The 18659-nt window shown below is 41.3% G+C and overlaps 1 protein-coding gene across 1 annotated transcript; it reads left to right on the forward strand.

Moving 5' to 3' along the window:
• The first annotated feature begins 1497 nt into the window (after positions 1-1497).
• LOC127762056 (nuclear pore complex protein NUP160-like) lies at positions 1498-15415 on the forward strand. The gene is made up of 27 exons (XM_052286407.1): positions 1498-1815; positions 2667-2799; positions 2885-3149; positions 3234-3294; positions 3719-3876; positions 4842-4924; positions 6198-6302; positions 6493-6590; positions 6991-7111; positions 7560-7742; positions 7849-8041; positions 8139-8707; positions 9112-9274; positions 9943-10205; positions 10319-10506; positions 11637-11707; positions 11783-12126; positions 12755-12823; positions 12902-13211; positions 13294-13425; positions 13522-13627; positions 13722-13787; positions 13948-14065; positions 14229-14336; positions 14417-14566; positions 14653-14826; positions 14922-15415. Exons 1-27 carry the CDS (start codon positions 1604-1606, stop codon positions 14988-14990), a joined length of 4512 nt encoding a protein of 1503 aa, XP_052142367.1. The 5' UTR covers positions 1498-1603; the 3' UTR covers positions 14991-15415.
• The last annotated feature ends 3244 nt before the right edge of the window (positions 15416-18659 follow it).

Consider the following 18659-nt stretch of genomic DNA (forward strand, 5'->3'; position numbering starts at 1 on the left):
ATTTTCCACTAATTGGTATCAATCTACATCGGTAGTGCCAAAATATACTTAGGTTTGGCATTACCAATATTTTGGTAAGGTGCTGAACCAAACTTGTGTAGGTCTTCAACCTGATTTCACCCAACATGACACGTTGACCTAGTCTACGCACGAGTCGGGAGAAAATGTGCATGGATCACATGTTAGTGACTTTCACCTCTTTCTCTTTCTCCCAAGGCGCACGGGGGTTAAGATATTAAAGCCTTCACTGTGCGGTGCGGTGGCATTCTCCCTGCCATTCCACGTCGGCAAAGCAGGATGACGCACTCCACGTTTGCTTCCGGGCCCACCAAAATGAAGTTCTTGTGTCCAAAGAAGGCCACCGGTTCTTGGGCGAAAAAGAGGACGCGTGAAGGTGGGAGACGACGCTGCTTCTGTGGTATGGAGCGAGTGGCATCGTCCTCCTTCTTGTGCCCACTATCGCCCTCCAGTGAGCTGCCTAGCTTGCCGTTGCCGTCCGCAACCAACGAGCTGCCTAGCCCTCATCGTCACCTCCTTGCCGATGAGTCGCCTAGCCCGCCGTCACCGTCCGCAGCCGTCGAGCTCGTTCTCGCCCCCACCGTCGGAGCTCGCCGGCCACATCGCCCCTGATCCGCACTACCTGGAGCTCGCCGACCACTCCGTCGCTCGATACACACCGGTCGGAGGAGGAGAGGAGGGGGGGTTGTCCCGTACTGCCAGACGAAGCTCACCGGCCGTGCCGCCCCTCGATCCGCGGTGGCTGGAAGAGGAGGAAGGGAGGCACTCAAGCCGCCCCGCCGCCCCTCGATTCTCGGTGGCCGGAAGAAGAGGAGGAGGGGAGGCGCTCGAGCCGCCCCACCGACCAGCGCCGTCGAGCTCCCGTCGTCCCTTCTACTACGCTGCCGAGGCCACCGCTATTGCGCTGGCGAGCGCCATGCCCCGCCACTGCTCTTCCCGGCAATGATGCCTCTTGGACCGCTCGGCCAGGCGCCATCTCCGCCCGGCACGCTTGCGGTGGGGAAAGGAAACTGGAAAAAGAGGAGAGTGAGAAAGCGGTATAGGAAAAGGTGATATAGTGTTAAAGTTGGTACTAGTGGAACCCACTATAAGCAACTTGCACTGTGGAACTGTAACTAATATTGTTCTTGGTCTATGTGACATGTGAGGCTCACCAAAATTTCGTGTCGCATTGTGGACGCCCTTATAGGATAGGGCAGTGTGGAAAGGGATGTCTCTGGATTTGTCAGCCCTGTAGCTGCTATGTGAAAGGAGGAGAGCCATGGACGCGCGAATGACGCGCCGGTGCCTGTTAGCAGGGAGGCATTATAGACATCATATTTTTCTTGGTGGCTGACCGGGCTGAAAATGAGAGGCTATCTTTAATAGGCCGGGCCCACTTCGTTCACAAAGGAGCTGGGCCTAAAACGCGTGCAGCCCAAGAAAACGGCCAACTACCCTCACCATCTCCCCCCAACCCTCGACCGATGTGGTGAAGCCCCAAATTTCTCCGAACATTCCCCCACCTCACCGCCCAAAACCCGCGCCCACTCCAAAACCCTCCGCCGCCGCCGTCGCCGCCGTCGCGGCCGCCGGCGAGGCCTCCATGGCCACCACCGCCCCCGCCGCCCGCAAAATAGCCGGCACCGAGGTCCCCATCCCGGGCTCGGACAGGGTGCGGTGGATCGAGCTCACCGTCCCCTCCACCCCGTCCCCCTCGCCGGAGGGCGATTCCGATCCCTTCGTCCTAGTGCCCCCGCGCGCCGCCTCGGGGTTCCACGTCGTCTCCTCCGGCGACTCGCAGTGCTATCTCGCCTGGTACGCCGGTGTCGCCTCCCCCTCACTGACTCGAGCCCCGTTAGCGTTGGGTTTTCTCAGGAATTAATGCTGTGCTAGAGCTACTGGTAGGGCTGAGATAGCTGGAGTACTATGGAGTTTTGTGCAGTGGAGTTGATTTTGGTCTTATTCATCTGGTACTTTGTGGGAATACACTGCACACTCTGTATTGCGGTGGTTAACTGGTTACTGTGATGCTCCGAGGAACCCTAGGTCTGTGATAGCTTCAGCTAAGCAGTCAATAAGTTGATTCGTGTAAATTCAGTCTTGTATTATCCAGCATTGTACCATCACACCGTAGTTGAGGATCAGGTCAAGTGCATTTCATCGAAAATATACATGACACCACAGGGCAGTGACATACTGGCATGGTGACAAATTATAACCGGTACAACCATGTTAAGCAGGAATGTTATTATCTGACAGAAAGTTATGTGCTAATAGTTCAGTAGAGTTCCTTACTGATACAATTGTTAGGGACATTTTGACAAAAGAAAGTCCTATACTGTCATGGTTGATGAGACCTAGACACTAAATTTCAAGGGACATCTGTTAAACTCCTTGCAAGTACATGAGTTCATACATTTCCTACACTTTTGTCTTCTACCGATGAAGCATGTTGAACAAAATACCTTTCGTAGATTTTTTTGAGCTATCGCCATTACTCTGTGTTGATCTCTCTTGTCAGATGGCCTTCTATTAGCTAGCTAATAAGCACCATTTAGATGTATTTGCTTTAAAGCTAGGAACATGCTATGCTAAATTGCTAATATGACACATTTACTGCTGGATGTATTTTTCTTACTAAAGAAAGAAGATGGTTTCTGTTACAGGAGGTTCCATGAGGAACAACAAAATGTTCTAGAGGTTGTTGATCTCTGTGCTTCCAAGGAGTTTCCAAGCTCTGGACTGCGGTTGGTATTCCAGGAGGCGCTATGCCCGTTTTCCTTCTTATGTGCACGTGAGGTTGGCTCATTAATGATTCTTATGTGAATAAAGTATCATAGCATGCTAACTAATTTTCTGGAACATCATTTATGTGGTAATGCAGGATGGCAGACGTGGCACACCTGTATATCTGCTGTATGTGCTTACTGTTTCTGGAGTTGCTCTCTTATGCCACTTGCGAAGCCCATTTTCCTATATCTCTGGTTCAATATTTCCTCAAGACGATAAAGTTGAATTTAATCTCCAAACCCAAGTACAGAGTGCTAAGGTTACAGCTGTAACAGCGACGTCAGGATGCCTAGTGATTGGGCGACAAGATGGGTCAATCTGCTGTTACAGTCTGGGCAAGTTAGCTCTGAATTCACCAGGCAAGCCCATAAATGAGTTCTAGATGGCTGTACCTTCAAATTTCTTCCAATGTGTTCTGAATGTTGCATTGTTTTCTGCTGTAGGTTTCTTGAATGAGCTCCGAGATGATGCTGGGATAGGACGTTTATGGTCTCTTGTGTCAAGGTACTTATTTTCTCCTAACAGTTCACCTGAGAACATCTGTATAGCATAGCTCCACCAGTAACTACATAGCCTAGGAGCATTCAATGCAATTTTCATATATTGTAGATTCTCTTTACATTTTAATTTAGGAAAAATTAATTACATGCCCCTGCAGAGTTTGACACCCTAGGATTTGCCCTCCCCATGTTGCTAACATGTGGTCTGAGGACCCACTTGTCAGTGATACATGGAGGGGGAAATCCTACAGTGCTAGCCTATGCAGGGGGCATATAATTGATTCTCAGACTATTGCAAGTCTGGGCTCAGCATATTTTGTTGCGTATGGAAGCCCAGTATTGTCTAAAACTTGTCTAGTTTTTGTACATATGACAATACATGTTGCTTACCATTTATGTAATATACTCCTCCATTGTTTTTTTTGCAGAACAAAGGCTGTGGGCCCTGTACAAGATATAGTAACAGCTACTGTAAATGAAAGGGTACTGCTATTTGTTCTCCATCTGGATGGAAGTTTGCGCATATGGGATATTTTTAATCACACTAAACTTCTCAGTTACAATGTTCGCTCGAATGATATCGAAGGTAATTTGTGGTGGCTTTATGCACTTCAGGAAAAGTCTTATACTGAATTGCTATTTGCTTATTTATGTTAATGTTCCTTGTAATAAGTGTTGCGTTGACATTGTCAGCACATGTTATGTCATTGTTTATCATGTTAAGCAACAACTTACAATCAAACTGTTACTAGCACACTCTGCTGAAGGCTCATATGATCTGCAAGCAGCTGGCTTGGTATGTTCATAGAATAGGAACTAGGAATGGATGCGTCCTGCAGTTGCACTAAATTATATCCCAGATTCCTAATAATTGGTCAAGTGTGGTAATCGTTGGTGATGGTAGCCTGGTATAACCAGCTAATCGAGTCTATTTCAGTGATTTTCATGAAATTTCTAACAGAACAAAATAAGTATGGCAAGTGAAAAAAACTAGAAGATTCCAAAATAACAGAACAAAATACTCCCAACATTCCAAAATATAACCAACTTCTAGCGTTCAAAATTTGTCCCAGAATGTAACAACTTCTCTACCTACTCTCTTATCTAGACCAATCACAATCATATCTCATTTAATTTCTCACCTACTTCCTCATGTCAAGTTCTCAACAGATCACAACCATCCCTCATTTAATTTCACTTCTCTCCTTAATCCCCATGAAGAACTTCAGAAGTGCCTGTATTTTGGGACTGAGGGAGTAACTAACATGTGGGGTCTATTTGTCAGCAATAGTTCCTTTTAAAGGTTTGATGAATCATACTGAAAATTGTTAGACTGTAACAGCATTTGATGTACGAACACTTTGTTAGTGCATCACTGAATAGCAACTGCTTCTGCAACTATCCCTTTCTTTTGGCTACCCCGGAATAAACTGGATATGTTTTACATACTCTAAAAAAATGATGTATTTATGTTGTTGCTTGCACTAATTGCTGTATCTTTTCTTGTTCTTGAACAGTGCATTTTCCATTAAAGTATTTTTCTGTCTTTAGGTCAACCATCTAGGATATGGGTTGGTGATGCTGATGATGATCAAGAGTTGATTTTTTTGGCTGTTCTGCATCAAGGCACTGTGGTATGTCAAGAAAAATGTCTCACCACTAAATTTACTTGGGTCATCTGGAATGCACAGATTTTTCATGCTATGCCTTTTCACTTGTCAGTTGACTGACTTATAAAGCACGATAACAGAACCTATAAAATTATGTCTGTTAAAAATGGATACATGCTTTTTGAGGGGTAACATGGGGGTGAACCATTTCACTTGTCAGTTGACTGACTTATAAAACACAATGACAGAGCCTATAAAGCTATGTCTGTTAAATATGGATACATGCTTTTTGTGGGGTAACATGGGGGTGAAGTTGGTGCATATTGTATGCCTAATATGGGTCATCTAGAGTCCAAACTAAGGAAAACATTGCTTCATGAGTGATGCGTTACACCTTGTGTGACAAAACATTGGATCTTAAGAGCAAAGGGAAGTTTGATTTATTAATGTCATTGGTAGAGCAAGTGGAGTTGGACAAATAGGCGATGGTGATTGTGGCTTGAATTTGCAGTTTGTCATGGCTCATGGGTGATTTTTGGAACGGAAACAAGAAAATGGGGTGGATGGAATACGGAGCTGTAGAGTTAACGTGTTGAGATCTGCTAACAGATTATTATTTGTGAACTCGGACATTGTATCAATGATGAAACATGGTTTTTCTGTTGATAAGACAGGGATTTCCTGGTCACTGATTATGTCATCACAATATGCTAGGTGCTAATAATAATTTGTTGCTGTCTTTGCAATAAGGTTTATTTCCTGTTTCCTTATTTAAATTTTCCTTTTGGTAATCACACCAATCCATCCCAACAGTTTCCATTTGTAGATAATAGATAGTCCATTCATCTTAGTCTTCTGTTTCTAGATGCAGCCTCATATAGGAAACTGGGGCATTGACCTTAGGCTTAAACCTTAGATGCCAGATTTTTTCCGTTGTTCATGCTCATGTTAACCATTGTGTTAATTCTTTTTGCCTATTGTTGATTACTCCCTCCGTCCCAAAATAGATGCTGCTCTTGGATTCAAAATTTGTCCCAAAAAGCTTGTCACTTTGGAGTACCTTTTGTCACATCAATCACCTCCAATTCAAAATTTTCTCAATCATACCCCCAACTACCTACCATACATTACTTAATTGAGGGACTATAATTTTTCCTAAACCATAATCTTTGCCAAATAACCTAGAACGACAACTATATTGGGACGGAGGTAGTATTTGTTACATGACATGAAGCTGTTATTCTTTCAGCATTGTTTCTGTAAGTAGCTGATTAATTTACCTTTTTACACTGTGCAGACTGGAGATTGTGATTGCGTTTCTGTATATGGTTTTAGTTTTGGTGCTGGTGAAAGGTTCTTGTTTTCTCCTGAACCTTCATTTTTTTCTATACCTTTGGTGGAGGTAAACAAAGTCATCACCGTATTGCATTATGATCCCTTATATTTATATATCCTTTTTTGGGTTTCTGTTCTCAGAAGAGACAATTTTGAGTGCCTGTAGCAACTTATCATGGTCCAGTGACTATGCTACCCGCTCATAGAGGAGCAAATATATTCAACCTACTGATGGAGAGTATTTTGTTTTTTCTCAGGGAAAGCTTATCGACTTGAAAATAAGCATGGACAAGCTTTGGATACTTAAGGAAGTTGGATCAATGCTATATGAAATAGTGCAGTATGATTGTGATACGTAAGTATGCTGCACTGCACTGTTCCTTTATGAATTGTGAAATGCTGCTGACCAAATAGTTTTTTGCTCTGACTTTATGACTTTTTCATCAGTGAACCAGCAAACAGTTTGTAAAACTCAAGGCCTGTATTTTTTTTTTGCACTTATAATGATTCCCATTAAGTCGTAGAAACTAAAAGTTGGGTTTATTATTCTATATTGCCAAAACCTTTGATTTCTTTTCTAGGTCAAACCTGCTTTTGTTTCTTAGCCAATTTTAAGTGCCCACCCTTCTCTCTCTCTCTCTCTCTCTCTCTCTCTCTCTCTCTCTCAATATGTATAAATCCTAAACCCAGAAGCTAAACTGTATTAGGTCACTTTATGAGTGTTCAAATATTTACCTAAATGTAAATAACTGCAGTGAGATAATGCATTCATATGTGCTACAAGAAGTTTCTGTCAGTGACCAGTTGTTTCAAAGCTCCGAGAATACATTGGATGATTTGGTCTGGACAGCTGATTCAATATTCTCATCCAAGAAGGTAACTGTAATTTCCTTGAGGTTCCATTGTTCTAAATTGACATGTCATGTACACCTTGATGTTATTATTCATAGTTCTAAAATGATATGTCAAATATTGTTATGTACAGATAAGGTCATCTATTGATCTCATTTGAGATATATGACTTCTGGTTCAACTTGAATTATAAGGTTATTGCTTCACATTGCTGTTAGGTTTCTTGTCCTCTGAATGGATTAACTCCTGACGTGTGTTTGATTGTTAAAAATGATTACTCATTTAGACTACAATATTCGTAAACCCTATAATTGTCATTGACACGACATTTTAGAGTTAGTTAATTTTTGCTCAATTGCTGCGGGATATATCCTTTAGCTATATAGATCTCATCTAATTATTTTAGTTCTTTGTTGGCTGTGTGAAACTTCTCAATGTTCTTCAGCTATGTAGACTTCTTTTGTATCTGTAGGAGCAGACATTCGGTTTTATTTCATCTATGTTTTTGCGGAGGCTACTTCAACCAGGAGTGAATCACAGTTCTGCTCTACGTGAAACCTTGTTGGAGCACAAGAGATTTCTATCCGATTCTTATTTCCAATCACTTACAACAAATGGACTACGAAAAGAAATATTATCCACCATAGAACAAGAGGTGGTTACCCTTTTCTTTTTACTCATTTCTTTGTTTCTATTAGGCTTCATGATTTCTAGTTCTAGCATGTGGCTTGGCTGAATTTTCATATATCTCATTCTTTTAGGGAAGTTCACAGACTGCAAGTTCGACTGCTTATCATTGGAAAAAGTTTTCTGCACGGTATCTTCACAATTGGTGCTGGAACAATAGGCCATATGGGTTACTTCTTGATACTAACAGAGAAGTTTTTGGTTTAATAAGAAAGGGTTCATTTTCTCTCTTCCGTTGTTTGGAGGGCATGGAGCAGTTTATTTATGGTTTGCTACCTTTTTCTAGTATTTGATAATTATATTAAAATTATTTTCAACTATCATTATGAGCTATTGGGTAACGCCTATGAGCTTTATACATCAGGTTCCTCTGATGACCTGCGCAATCTTGATATCCTTGGGGTGAACCCATTGGATAATATATCTCAGTCTGAAATCCTCATTGAAGTTCTAAGGTGCATGGATCATATAAGCCATCTGCTGGGGAGATCTGCGGCTGCAATATATCATGAATCCCTCATCAGTTCTGTTATATCACCTGATGAAATTGTTTCTCAGATCTTAAAGATTCTGGGCACTGGTTTCAGTCCTCAGTCTCCCTCAGCCCTCATTACATTATTTGGAACAGATGCTTATGCAGAAAGAAGGCAGACCGCTCACAAGAGTCAGAGGAAGTTTTCTGTTGAAATGTTACTATCTTTTCGTAAATTGCAATCAAAGTCGACATCCTGGTCAGCAGTATTTGATGTGATTGAGAACTTCATGAAGTATTTGAACACAAACGTGACCATCCAAGAGTATGAGCTGAAGAGAGTCTGCAATGTGAATACTGTGTTATTGGTTCAAGCTACTTCACAGGTAGCAAGAACAATGTTCGAGTCCACTTTTGATCTATATCTGTTCCTCAGTTATCTGGTCTCCATTGGTGGGCAGGTATGCCATATTTTTGTATTTTGATATTTCTGTCTGATGTGCATGTGTTTACTTAACTCGGCCACTGTGCTACCTCTGATATATACTGCTATATAGTTCAATATTATATTTCTTTTAGGGAAGTTCACAGACTGCAAGTTTGACTGCCATGCTATTACTCAAACTTGCTCCGGTTGGTCAGAACTCGCAAGAACATCTGCAAATACTGATTAAGATGTTAAAGTGTTCTTGACTTGCATCAATTGGAAGATAGTAGACAGATAACCATAAGATCCTTGTCAGACCTTTGTGTTATTTGTGGTGTTAAACTGTAATTCAATGCTTCTTCATAGATACACACTATTCTTGAGTGGTAAACGTCTTTCTTTTATCTGTTACATTAATAAGAACAATGTCCAAATCAGGTCTCCTTGTCGCAAAACGATATTGCCAGAATAAAACTGAAGTTGTTCCCAGTGATTCAAGATATACTGGGACAGTGGATTGTCCTCCACTTTGTAGGAATCTCACCTACTACACCACCAACTATTGAGGATTTCAGCTATCAGCTTTCTTCTCTCCAGCTAGGTCAGAACTTCTTACAGTACATTCTGTTGCTCTCTTACTTTTGTTCTTTGATATGTATTCTCTTGAATGGGGACCCTTCCTCTACAGTATATTTCCCGCTGCATTATGACAAGGCAACGAGTCCATACTGATAAAAACATGCCATGTTGGTATGCTGTATTTAATAAATGGCTTAAATGGAAAGTGGGTGCACATGATACTTGTCTCATTAGAGACTAAAATCACTAGATCAATTCATTATCAATTGCTTAATTGCTAATGTATAATGTTACCCATTTCATGGGAATGGCTTGACTTGACCCCTAAGAAACAATCTCTATCTCTAAGTTAGTTTGTTTCTAATATATGGAATGTATCTACATGGAGGAACTCAACTAAACAATGAAACTAATTATTATTTTTATCTCTTATTGTCAAGTAATAGCATGGCAGGAGGCCCATGGGAACAGTGCACTGCAGCCACAGGGTACTGTTCACACGAAAAATTTCTGCACTTGCCATGGGTCTGGGTGCACCACAAATGTTTCTAAAATCTAAATACAATGCACACCTAGCCTCTTATGATATATGGGATCTTATATTCACACTTGGCTTAATATTTATAATGCCACTTTCTTGTGCTTTTCTTGATAAAGAATGAACACATCCTCATTACTTCATTCTTACAGGAAAAGCTGATGACCTGTCTTTGCACAGAAAGTTTGGCTGCTCTTATTTTACTTTGGCTTGTTTACTTGATTTTCCAAAATCTGCTGACGGGGATGTTCTCTCACCCTGGTTTCCTAATCCAACTGAGTTGGTCAACTTGGTAAGGAGGTTTAGTGGCTCAATTATGAGTGAAAATAGTGCTGCAAATGTTGACTGTTTCTTGAGTTCCACAATTAATCTGGCAGCAGTTCTTGTTCGCCATGGTCAATATGAAGCTGCTCAGGTATCTTTCTTGTTGGTGCCCCTTAAATTCATTAAACGTTTCTTGTTTGATGCGGTTCTACCATTCTATTTACAATAAATATGACAACTATTATCCTTATTTCTGTCTGAAAGAGTCTTCTGGGCATTCTCGACACACACATGAACTATGTGAAAGCATCTCAAGCTGACCAGGTTACAGATCTTGCACGCTCATCATGCCTTCATCTAAATGGATTTTGCCTTCTGGTGCTTGCACGTGATGAAGCAAACATTGTCCTGAAAGAATCCAAGGTTCATGAAGCTATCCGATGCTTCTTCAGGTACCACCTTCCACACTATGCGGAGTTGTGCACTGTGATTTACTGCTTACCAGAGGATATTGAGTCTCATGAAGTGGTCTTAGTGTTATAGATTATATAACATTGATATGTTACAGCAATCTGAATTACTTGTGATGTTTCTAGCTGTATTATTGTATAATGTGCAATGCAGCACTTAGTGAGCTATTTCTCAGTTTTCTGTTAACTAATTATTCAAAATATTTGTTATTCGATAATGCTCACTGCCTTACTGGTTCTCATAGAAAAGCCTAAGTGACCAGGCATTGAACTGATCTCCAGTTTGTTTTGCTGCTTGAATTCAGAAAAAAAAATGTTTGATTTATCTTGCATCAAAGTCAGAAAATGTATATCTGCATCCTTAATCGCAAGGTATAAAAAATGGCTGCTTCACACTTCTACTTTATGTGTTATCCACGGTTGAACAGTGGACATGTGATTATTTGCAGCTATGGAAGTTTCTGAAAATCCTATTTCCCTAATTAATATTCAGTGCGTAAAGGAAAGGCCAGTCTCATTTGGCTGCATAAGTTATCAGCATACAAATGCAATATGTAAGCATTAAATTCGGCATCACAGAACTAGTGTTACCAGTAAATCCAATACATGGTTTGCAACATATGCACTGATGTGAGAAAGAAATGAATGCGGAATTAGGCTGCATATCTGGTCCTTTAGCAAACAATCAACTACTTGTGCTATCAGCTTATCAGCACAGCAGTATCTTTCCACATAAAATTTCAATGATTTCACCTGATTTGCGGTATTGGGGTTCACCGTTCTCCAAGCATTTCAATGGGATGAGTTCACATTTTCTGCATTATAAATTAATCCAAACTTAGGCAACAGCAAAGTTTTGAGCATCACATCAAAGCATATCTGATGGTCAGGAACTCAGGACCACCTTGGATTAAAAAAAAAACATAAGAGTCTTTTCTTTTGGTTGTGCGGGGTGTGGTGGGAAAAGGCTAAAAGCCTTGATAATCACCAAAACAAAATGCTTGGATTTGTGTACTTGCCTAAATTTATTCTCTTCTATCAATCTCTTTTTCTATATTGGTGATTGGCTGGCTCATTAATGGTGTTAATATGCTAATTACTTTGTAAAACAGAGCTGCATCTGGGCAAGAAGCTACAAAGGCTCTGCAGAAGTTCTCTGTGGAAACAGGGTTTCAAATCTCTGGTGACATCATTTTCCTAGTTCTGCTTGTATTATAATTCACCTCTACCATTTCCTAATTCTTTTTTATTTTTCCAGGGGAATGCAGATCTTTTACAGCATGGAGGCTTCGTTACTATGAGTGGGCAATGCAAATTTTTGAGCAGCACTCCATGAGTGAAGGGGCATGCGAGTTTGCTCTTGGTGCTCTTGAACAAATAGATAGCATCGTCGATTTAGATAATGGAAGTGAAGCTGAGGATATCCCTGAAACTACAACTATGATTAAAGGGCGACTATGGGCTAATGTATTCAAGTACAAATTGGATTTGAAAAATTTTCAAGAGGCGTATTGTGCAATAATCTCAAATCCAGATAATGATAGCAAGTATGTCTGTTTAAGACGTTTCATCATAGTTCTTTGTGAGCTTGGCGAGACAAAGGTTTGCTCTGTTTATTTACTGTCTTCACTAAATGCATTGAATAATTTACTAATTTACCAGTTGTTTTACCTGATGTCCATAGACACTCTTAGGCTGTGTTGTTTACTCAAGGTTCCTAACCTCCACTCCCTCGTTTCCCGCGCACACGCTTCCCAAACTACTAATGGTGTGTTTTTTTTGCAAAAGTTTTCTATAAGAAAGTTGCGTAAAAAATCATAGTAATCCATTTTTCAAGTTTTTTCTAACTAATACTTAATTAGTCATGTGCTAATAAGCAACCTTGTTTTCCATGCATGGGGAGAGAGGTTCCCAACCTCTCCTCCCGAATACAGCCTTAGTGGTCATGACACCTGTTTACCTCTTCAATACATCTGTGGGTCGTTGCTTGGTAATTGTCATATCCAACCACAATTGATTCCGTTTGCCTTATGTTTTTACGCTCTTCACAAAAATAGCATACTATGTGTGATGTTGGTCGGCAGGCTTTGCACTAATCATTGTTAGTTAAAAATCATATAAGTATGCTATTTTGTGTATTTTGAGTTACTCAGTTCACTTCTTTTACTGTGTGCGAACCATGTTCACTGGATGATTAGAGTTTAAAGGAGCTTGTTATCTGCTGAATTAGGTTATTTGCAATGGCGAGATACCATTCACTGGCTTGGTGGAAAAAGTGGAGCAAGAGCTCTTCTGGAAGGTTCTCTCTCTCCCCATCTTTTGAATTACAAAAACTTTTATTTGTGCAACCTGTCATGCAATATATTTTATTTAACAGGCTGAGCGCTCGGATCTTTTGTCTAGACCAAATCTTTACAAGGTCCTTTATTCATTTGAGGCTTATAGGAACAACTGGAGGAAGGCTGCTGCACATATGTATAGGTATTTTGTTAGATTGAGTAGAGAGGGTAATGCTGGTGGAACCCGGCAACTTTCTCATGCATTGCAAGAGAGGTTGCATGCTTTGTCTGCTGCTATCAATGCATTGCAGCTTGTTGATCCCTCATTCGCTTGGCTTGATTCTGTTTGTGAAGCGGATGATCAAATCTCACCAAGTAAAAAGCCCTGCAATCTTTTGATGAAGAACTGTATGTTCTGTTACTCAAGCACTGTTTAGCTGGACCTTTGCACATCTCATTTCGTTATTGACTACTTGTTTGCTGTTTACAGCTGCTTTTGGCACAGATTCAGAGCTGTCTAGGTTGAAGTTTTGTGTTGACATTGAAATTCTCGAAAAGGAATATACACTAACAGAAGCACTCTATATGCTCAGCACTGTAAATTCTAGATTCAACTTTTCAGGTATATGTCCCCAAAGTATCGTGCAAATAATTTAATATTACTTGAGACTTGAATATATATCCAAGCTTTGGCAATCAATATCTCGTGGGACTGCAGATAACCAATCTATTGAAGCACTGACGGATATTCTTATAAATGAGAATATGTACGACATGGTGTTCACCATTGTGCTGAAATTTCGGAAGGAGTCAGGAATGAAAAGGTGACCAGTTTCCCTATATTGATAGATTCTTGCTTCTTCGTGTCGGCGCTTCTTTGCATTATCTAACTTATAATGTTTCATTTTTTCATGGTAGGGAGTTGGAACGTGTATTTGCAGCAATTGCGCAGCAATGCTGCCCTAACAGAGTGGGCAACTCAGGGTGTGTTAAACTGTGTTTCTTTGGTCCATTCTGGTTCTCTGGAATTGATTTTAGTCTAATTGACATATACTATTCTATTGTAGCTACTATTATATATTAATAATAACGGTGCCCTGCCAAAAAAATAATAACAATGTTGTATTTTATGACCTTCTTACAGGAAGAATTTACTGCTGCCATCTTCCGATGATGATGCCCGTGATGGCAATGGTAACAGTATTGCCATGGCTCATCAATCCCAGGGGAGTTGCTATTGGGAGACTCTAGAAATATATTTGGTCTGTGCTCTTTGCTTTTTCCTTTATTTAATGTTTCTCTGAAATGAGCTTCTTTGTTACTTAACTTTGTTAGAGAATCTTGAAGTATTGCATGATACTCCGACAGTTCTGAAGGAGCTTCTCTTCAATTTCACAAACTACAATTTTTATCTCTGTTCTGCAGGAGAAATACAAAGATTTGCATCCGAGGTTGCCTGTCATTGTTGCGGAAACACTTCTTTACACAGACCCTGAGATTGAGCTACCACTTTGGCTAGTCCAGATGTTTAAGGTGATCTCCTGATGTATATATTCCAATAGTTACACCAACTTTTATCTGATTGACCACTGACCTTCCATTTGTACCTTTAGACTACCAAGGCTGGTAACAGGATGATTTCATGGGGTATGTCTGGCACAGAGGCAGACCCTGCTACATTATTTAGATTGTACATAAATTATGGACGGCACACAGAAGCGGCCAATTTGCTGGTCGAGTACTTGGAATCATTCGCATCATCGGTAATAGATCAACCAACTCAAATATCCAATTGCAAGATGTTTGTAAGCACATGTTGACAGTTACACCCTTTGAAACCATCCTGCAGAGACCGGTGGACGTTCTCCACCGCAAAAAGATGTCAGCGGCCTGGTTCCCATACACTGCCATCGAGAGGCTGTGGTGTCAGCTAGAAGAGATGCAAAATGCTGGCCACAGCGTGGATCAGTGCGACAGGCTCAAGAAGTTGCTACATGGATCTCTGATGAGTCACCTGCAGCAAGTTAGTACTACATCTAATGGCTTCCCCTTTCAATTTTGGATTTGTTTTCAAGATGTCACATGTTGACCACAATCTGTTTGTTTGTGGGCTTCTAGGTTGTGGTTGATTCAGATGATGTGCTTTCATCGCTTGGAGAGAAAGGAATGGGGAGCCAAAGCAATTGAGTTTTTTTTTCCTTTTGTTCTTGAGGAGTGAGCAACTGAGATCTTGTGAGCCGTGGATTAGTCAGGTTACTGTTGTACTGTCATGTGTATGTAATAGTTGTATGGCTAATGCCTGTGAGCCATGTTCATCACCTGTTTCTGTAGACAAGGACAATTTTCCATTTGCAAGTCCTTTTAACACTTATGTGAAAAATGCCTCGCTCCTTTGAAGAGTACCAGGCTACCAGCAGACACATAAAGTTTCCTCGTGCCCTTTTGGGTTTGTTTGATATCGCCGTTCTTGGAGCTTAGCGTCTGGAGTTATGAGGGATTATTTTGTACGGTAAGTTATTTGATAGGATGTTTTCTGAAAATTTCCGTCACAGCGTTCTTCTCCCTCGTCCAATCCAGACAGCCAAAGGCGGTCGGAGACTCGGTGTCGTCTTCTCCTATCATCCTGGGAATAACTCAATTACTCTCAAAGAATAAAGAATGGTCCTTTTTGCAAATCTGATGTATGAAAAAAATTGTGACCCCCATCGTTTGGGGCATATACTTAAATGAAAAATAATTTATAAATAAAACTTTTATATATGATATATGTGTTTTTAGCGATCTAAAAGTAAAGACTGAAAAATAAACTATAAATAAACTATAGAAAAAAAAACTCTAAAATGAACTCTAAATATAAAGCTAAATTTTCAATTTTAGCTGTATGCGAAAAGATGGGGCTGTGTGTCTTTAGGAAAAATTGCCCAATCTAGACCGCCTATTTACGATCGGACGGTCTTAAGAGATCCAAAGGATCGGCGTTTTTTTCTCCGACCCCCTGGGAGTCAGGTGGGGCCTTTCCGCTAAACCTCCGGCCTTTTGGGCCTTATCAGGTATGGGCCGCTCAAACGGGTATGGGCAAAAGGCGTGGGCCCGAGACCACAGTACAAAAAACCGGGCCAGCCCAGCGGTTGAACCGGAAAAACCGGAACCAGGGGTCTGGACGGCTCAGTTTGCTGTAAAGACCGCCCCTGCATTTGGGGCGAGCCGAGCCGGCCAGTTTGTCATGCCAAGAGAGGATGGGCCTGTAAAGACCTTGTGCACGTGCATGTGTACTATTGAAAATAGCTAGAAAAAGAGATGGAAAGGGGATTCGAACGCTGGTTGGCTGGCTGAGAGCCACATGCATCCACCACCCAGCTAACTTTCGCAAGTGACAAGAAGAGAATATGCATACAATATAACACTTTTGGTTCAACATTCGAACCGTGTGAACCGGCGGTTGAACCGCTGGACCGGTGACCTAAGGTTCGATCGCCGGTTCGGTTTTTTCAACTCTGCCCGAGACACGCGGAGCCCTCTCTCCGCAATGCAACGGCATCTTCTTCTCTCTCCCCTCTCCCGAGTCATCCAACCGCCACCGCACACACTGACACACCTCTCCCTCTCCCTCCTCACCACCCCCCCTCGCGCCCCGCGCCCTCGCCGTCGTCGTCCCGTCCCGTCCCGTCCCGTGCGTCCTCCTCCTCCTCCCTCCGCCGCCGCGCGCGGGCGCGTCGCAGGCGATCTTCCCTTCCGATCCCTTCTCGTGGATGAACTGGTTGGGGAGGATTGCTTGGGAGGACGATGGCGCGCGGCTGATGAGTACGCGCACCACCTCCTCCGCCATCAGCGTCCCGTAGACGAACACACGGTGGGAAGCCGAAGCCGCCGCCGCCATGGGGATGGGGTGAAGGAAGAGCAGCCGACAGGCGGTCAGGTGGCAGGAGGAGGATGAAGACAACTGACGAGCAGGGAGAAGCGAGGACCGACGAGTCTATGACAGGAGGGGACAGAGACCGACGATTCTATGACGGGTGGGTCCAGATTAGCTAGCAATGTAGGTCTCGAAGGCGAGATGGCTAACGGGCGACTGCTAGCGATTGTTTTTTTTTCTTTTCATCTTTTAGTAAGTAAAGTTTACACATCTAAAATTTATCCACCTAAAGTTTATAGAGCGAATGTTTATAAGTCAAAATTTTATATACCCGATTTAAATTCAAATTTGGATTCAAATATTTTATATATAAAATATTTCTATACATAAAGTTTATGTATGCAAAGTTTACGGTACAAAGTATATGCACATGAATGAGAGTATTATATTTTTTTTTCTAATTTTCTTTTACTATTTTTTTAAAAATTTATGATGTAATAGAAAAGTAGAAAAGAGATATGAAAAAGGAGTATTAGGGGGAGGGACGGGTGATCGCTAGGAGAAGAGGATCCCTCTCCCTCAACTCCCGGTCCTGCCTAGCCCACCCACTCCCTCCTCCACGCGCGTCCCCCCCTCCTCCTCTCGGCTCCCTCCCCTCTCCCCAGTCCGCACGGCCCCACCCACTCCCGGTGGGCCTCCTTCCTCTCGATCTCTCTCCCGATCTCTCCCTCCCTTCTTTTTTTTTTCTTCTCCCTCCTTCTCTTATTTTTTCCTCCTATTCTTTTCTTTTTTAGAAAAAATAAAAATAAATTGGTGAATTCAAGACTAGAACCCCACCCACTCCCGGTGGGCCTCCTTCCTCTCGATCTCTCTCCCGATCTCTCCCTCCCTTCTTCTTTTTTCTTCTCCCTCCTTCTCTTATTTTTTCCTCCTATTCTTTTCTTTTTTAGAAAAAATAAAAGTAAATTGGTGAATTCAAGACTAGAACCCATGATCTCATAGTTCATAACAAACTTTCCTAACCAATTCACCTTATGACACTTTGTGATTTGAGATTATTGTTTTCTTTTTCTATATATCTGTTCAAATTTTATGAACATAAACCCGTTATGTTACTGTGGAAAATCATACATTGTTACTATGATTTGGTAGTAACATTATCGCAGAACTGCAGTAACACAATATGTTACTGCGAAAAATATAGGCCGTTACTGCCAAATTTATAGGTTGTTACTGCACTTTTTTAGTAACATCGTGATGAAATTGCAGTAACAGAGAACATATGGTAGTAACACTACTACTACAGTACCACTGCTTGTGCATAGCTAACTTTTTAAATCTCAATCTTGTGCAAAATACAAGTGCTAAAAAAGTGCATGTGCATGGTAACAAGTTAACACAAGTGCTAAAAGTATTTCTCTTTGTCTATACAAAGATACATAGTAGCAAGCTTAGTACAAGTAAACTTTTAGAATTCTAATCTTTAAACAATAATATCTAGTACAAGTAAACTTTTAGAATTCTAATCTTTAAACAATAATATCTCTCACATCACAAATTATTTTTTAGAACCGTTTTCACCATAGTGCTTTAAAACGATGTTACAACGAGACAATAGTCATGTTACTACATGATGATCGAGACAAAAATACTTTTATAACGTTGTTACTACGGAAAGTAGTCGTGTTACCACACATTGATCGTCGCGTTACTACGTCGTTCCAGCGAGACGAGAACTAAAAAGAGGTAAATCTCAATCTTTAGAGAGCAATATCTCTCACATCATATCTTGTTTTTCTAATCCGTTTGCACCATGATATTCATAAAAAAACGCTTAACGAAACTACCAGGTTAATTAAGGTCTCTATAGTCGAAACGAATCTTTCTAATGCAAATAAGACGCTAACATGATATAATTATTTGCTGCTCTAAATCCGCTTACATGGATACTAAAGTTTGAAACAAAAAAAATATTTACTTTTTTGTCATGTATTATTACGAGT

The sequence above is a fragment of the Oryza glaberrima genome, chromosome 2 (genome assembly GCF_000147395.1).
Source record: "Oryza glaberrima chromosome 2, OglaRS2, whole genome shotgun sequence".
Taxonomy (NCBI): domain Eukaryota; kingdom Viridiplantae; phylum Streptophyta; class Magnoliopsida; order Poales; family Poaceae; genus Oryza; species Oryza glaberrima.

What these genes read in the sequence shown, in the direction of transcription:
- LOC127762056 (XM_052286407.1), top strand. Translation starts at nt 1,604, where the DNA reads ATGGCCACCACCGCCCCCGCCGCCCGCAAAATAGCCGGCACCGAGGTC. An exon ending in CCTTCTTATGTGCACGTGAG is followed by an intron (nt 2,800 to 2,884) that starts GTTGGCTCATTA and finishes GTGGTAATGCAG; the next exon opens with GATGGCAGACGTGGCACACC. An exon ending in GTCAATATGAAGCTGCTCAG is followed by an intron (nt 10,206 to 10,318) that starts GTATCTTTCTTG and finishes TCTGTCTGAAAG; the next exon opens with AGTCTTCTGGGCATTCTCGA.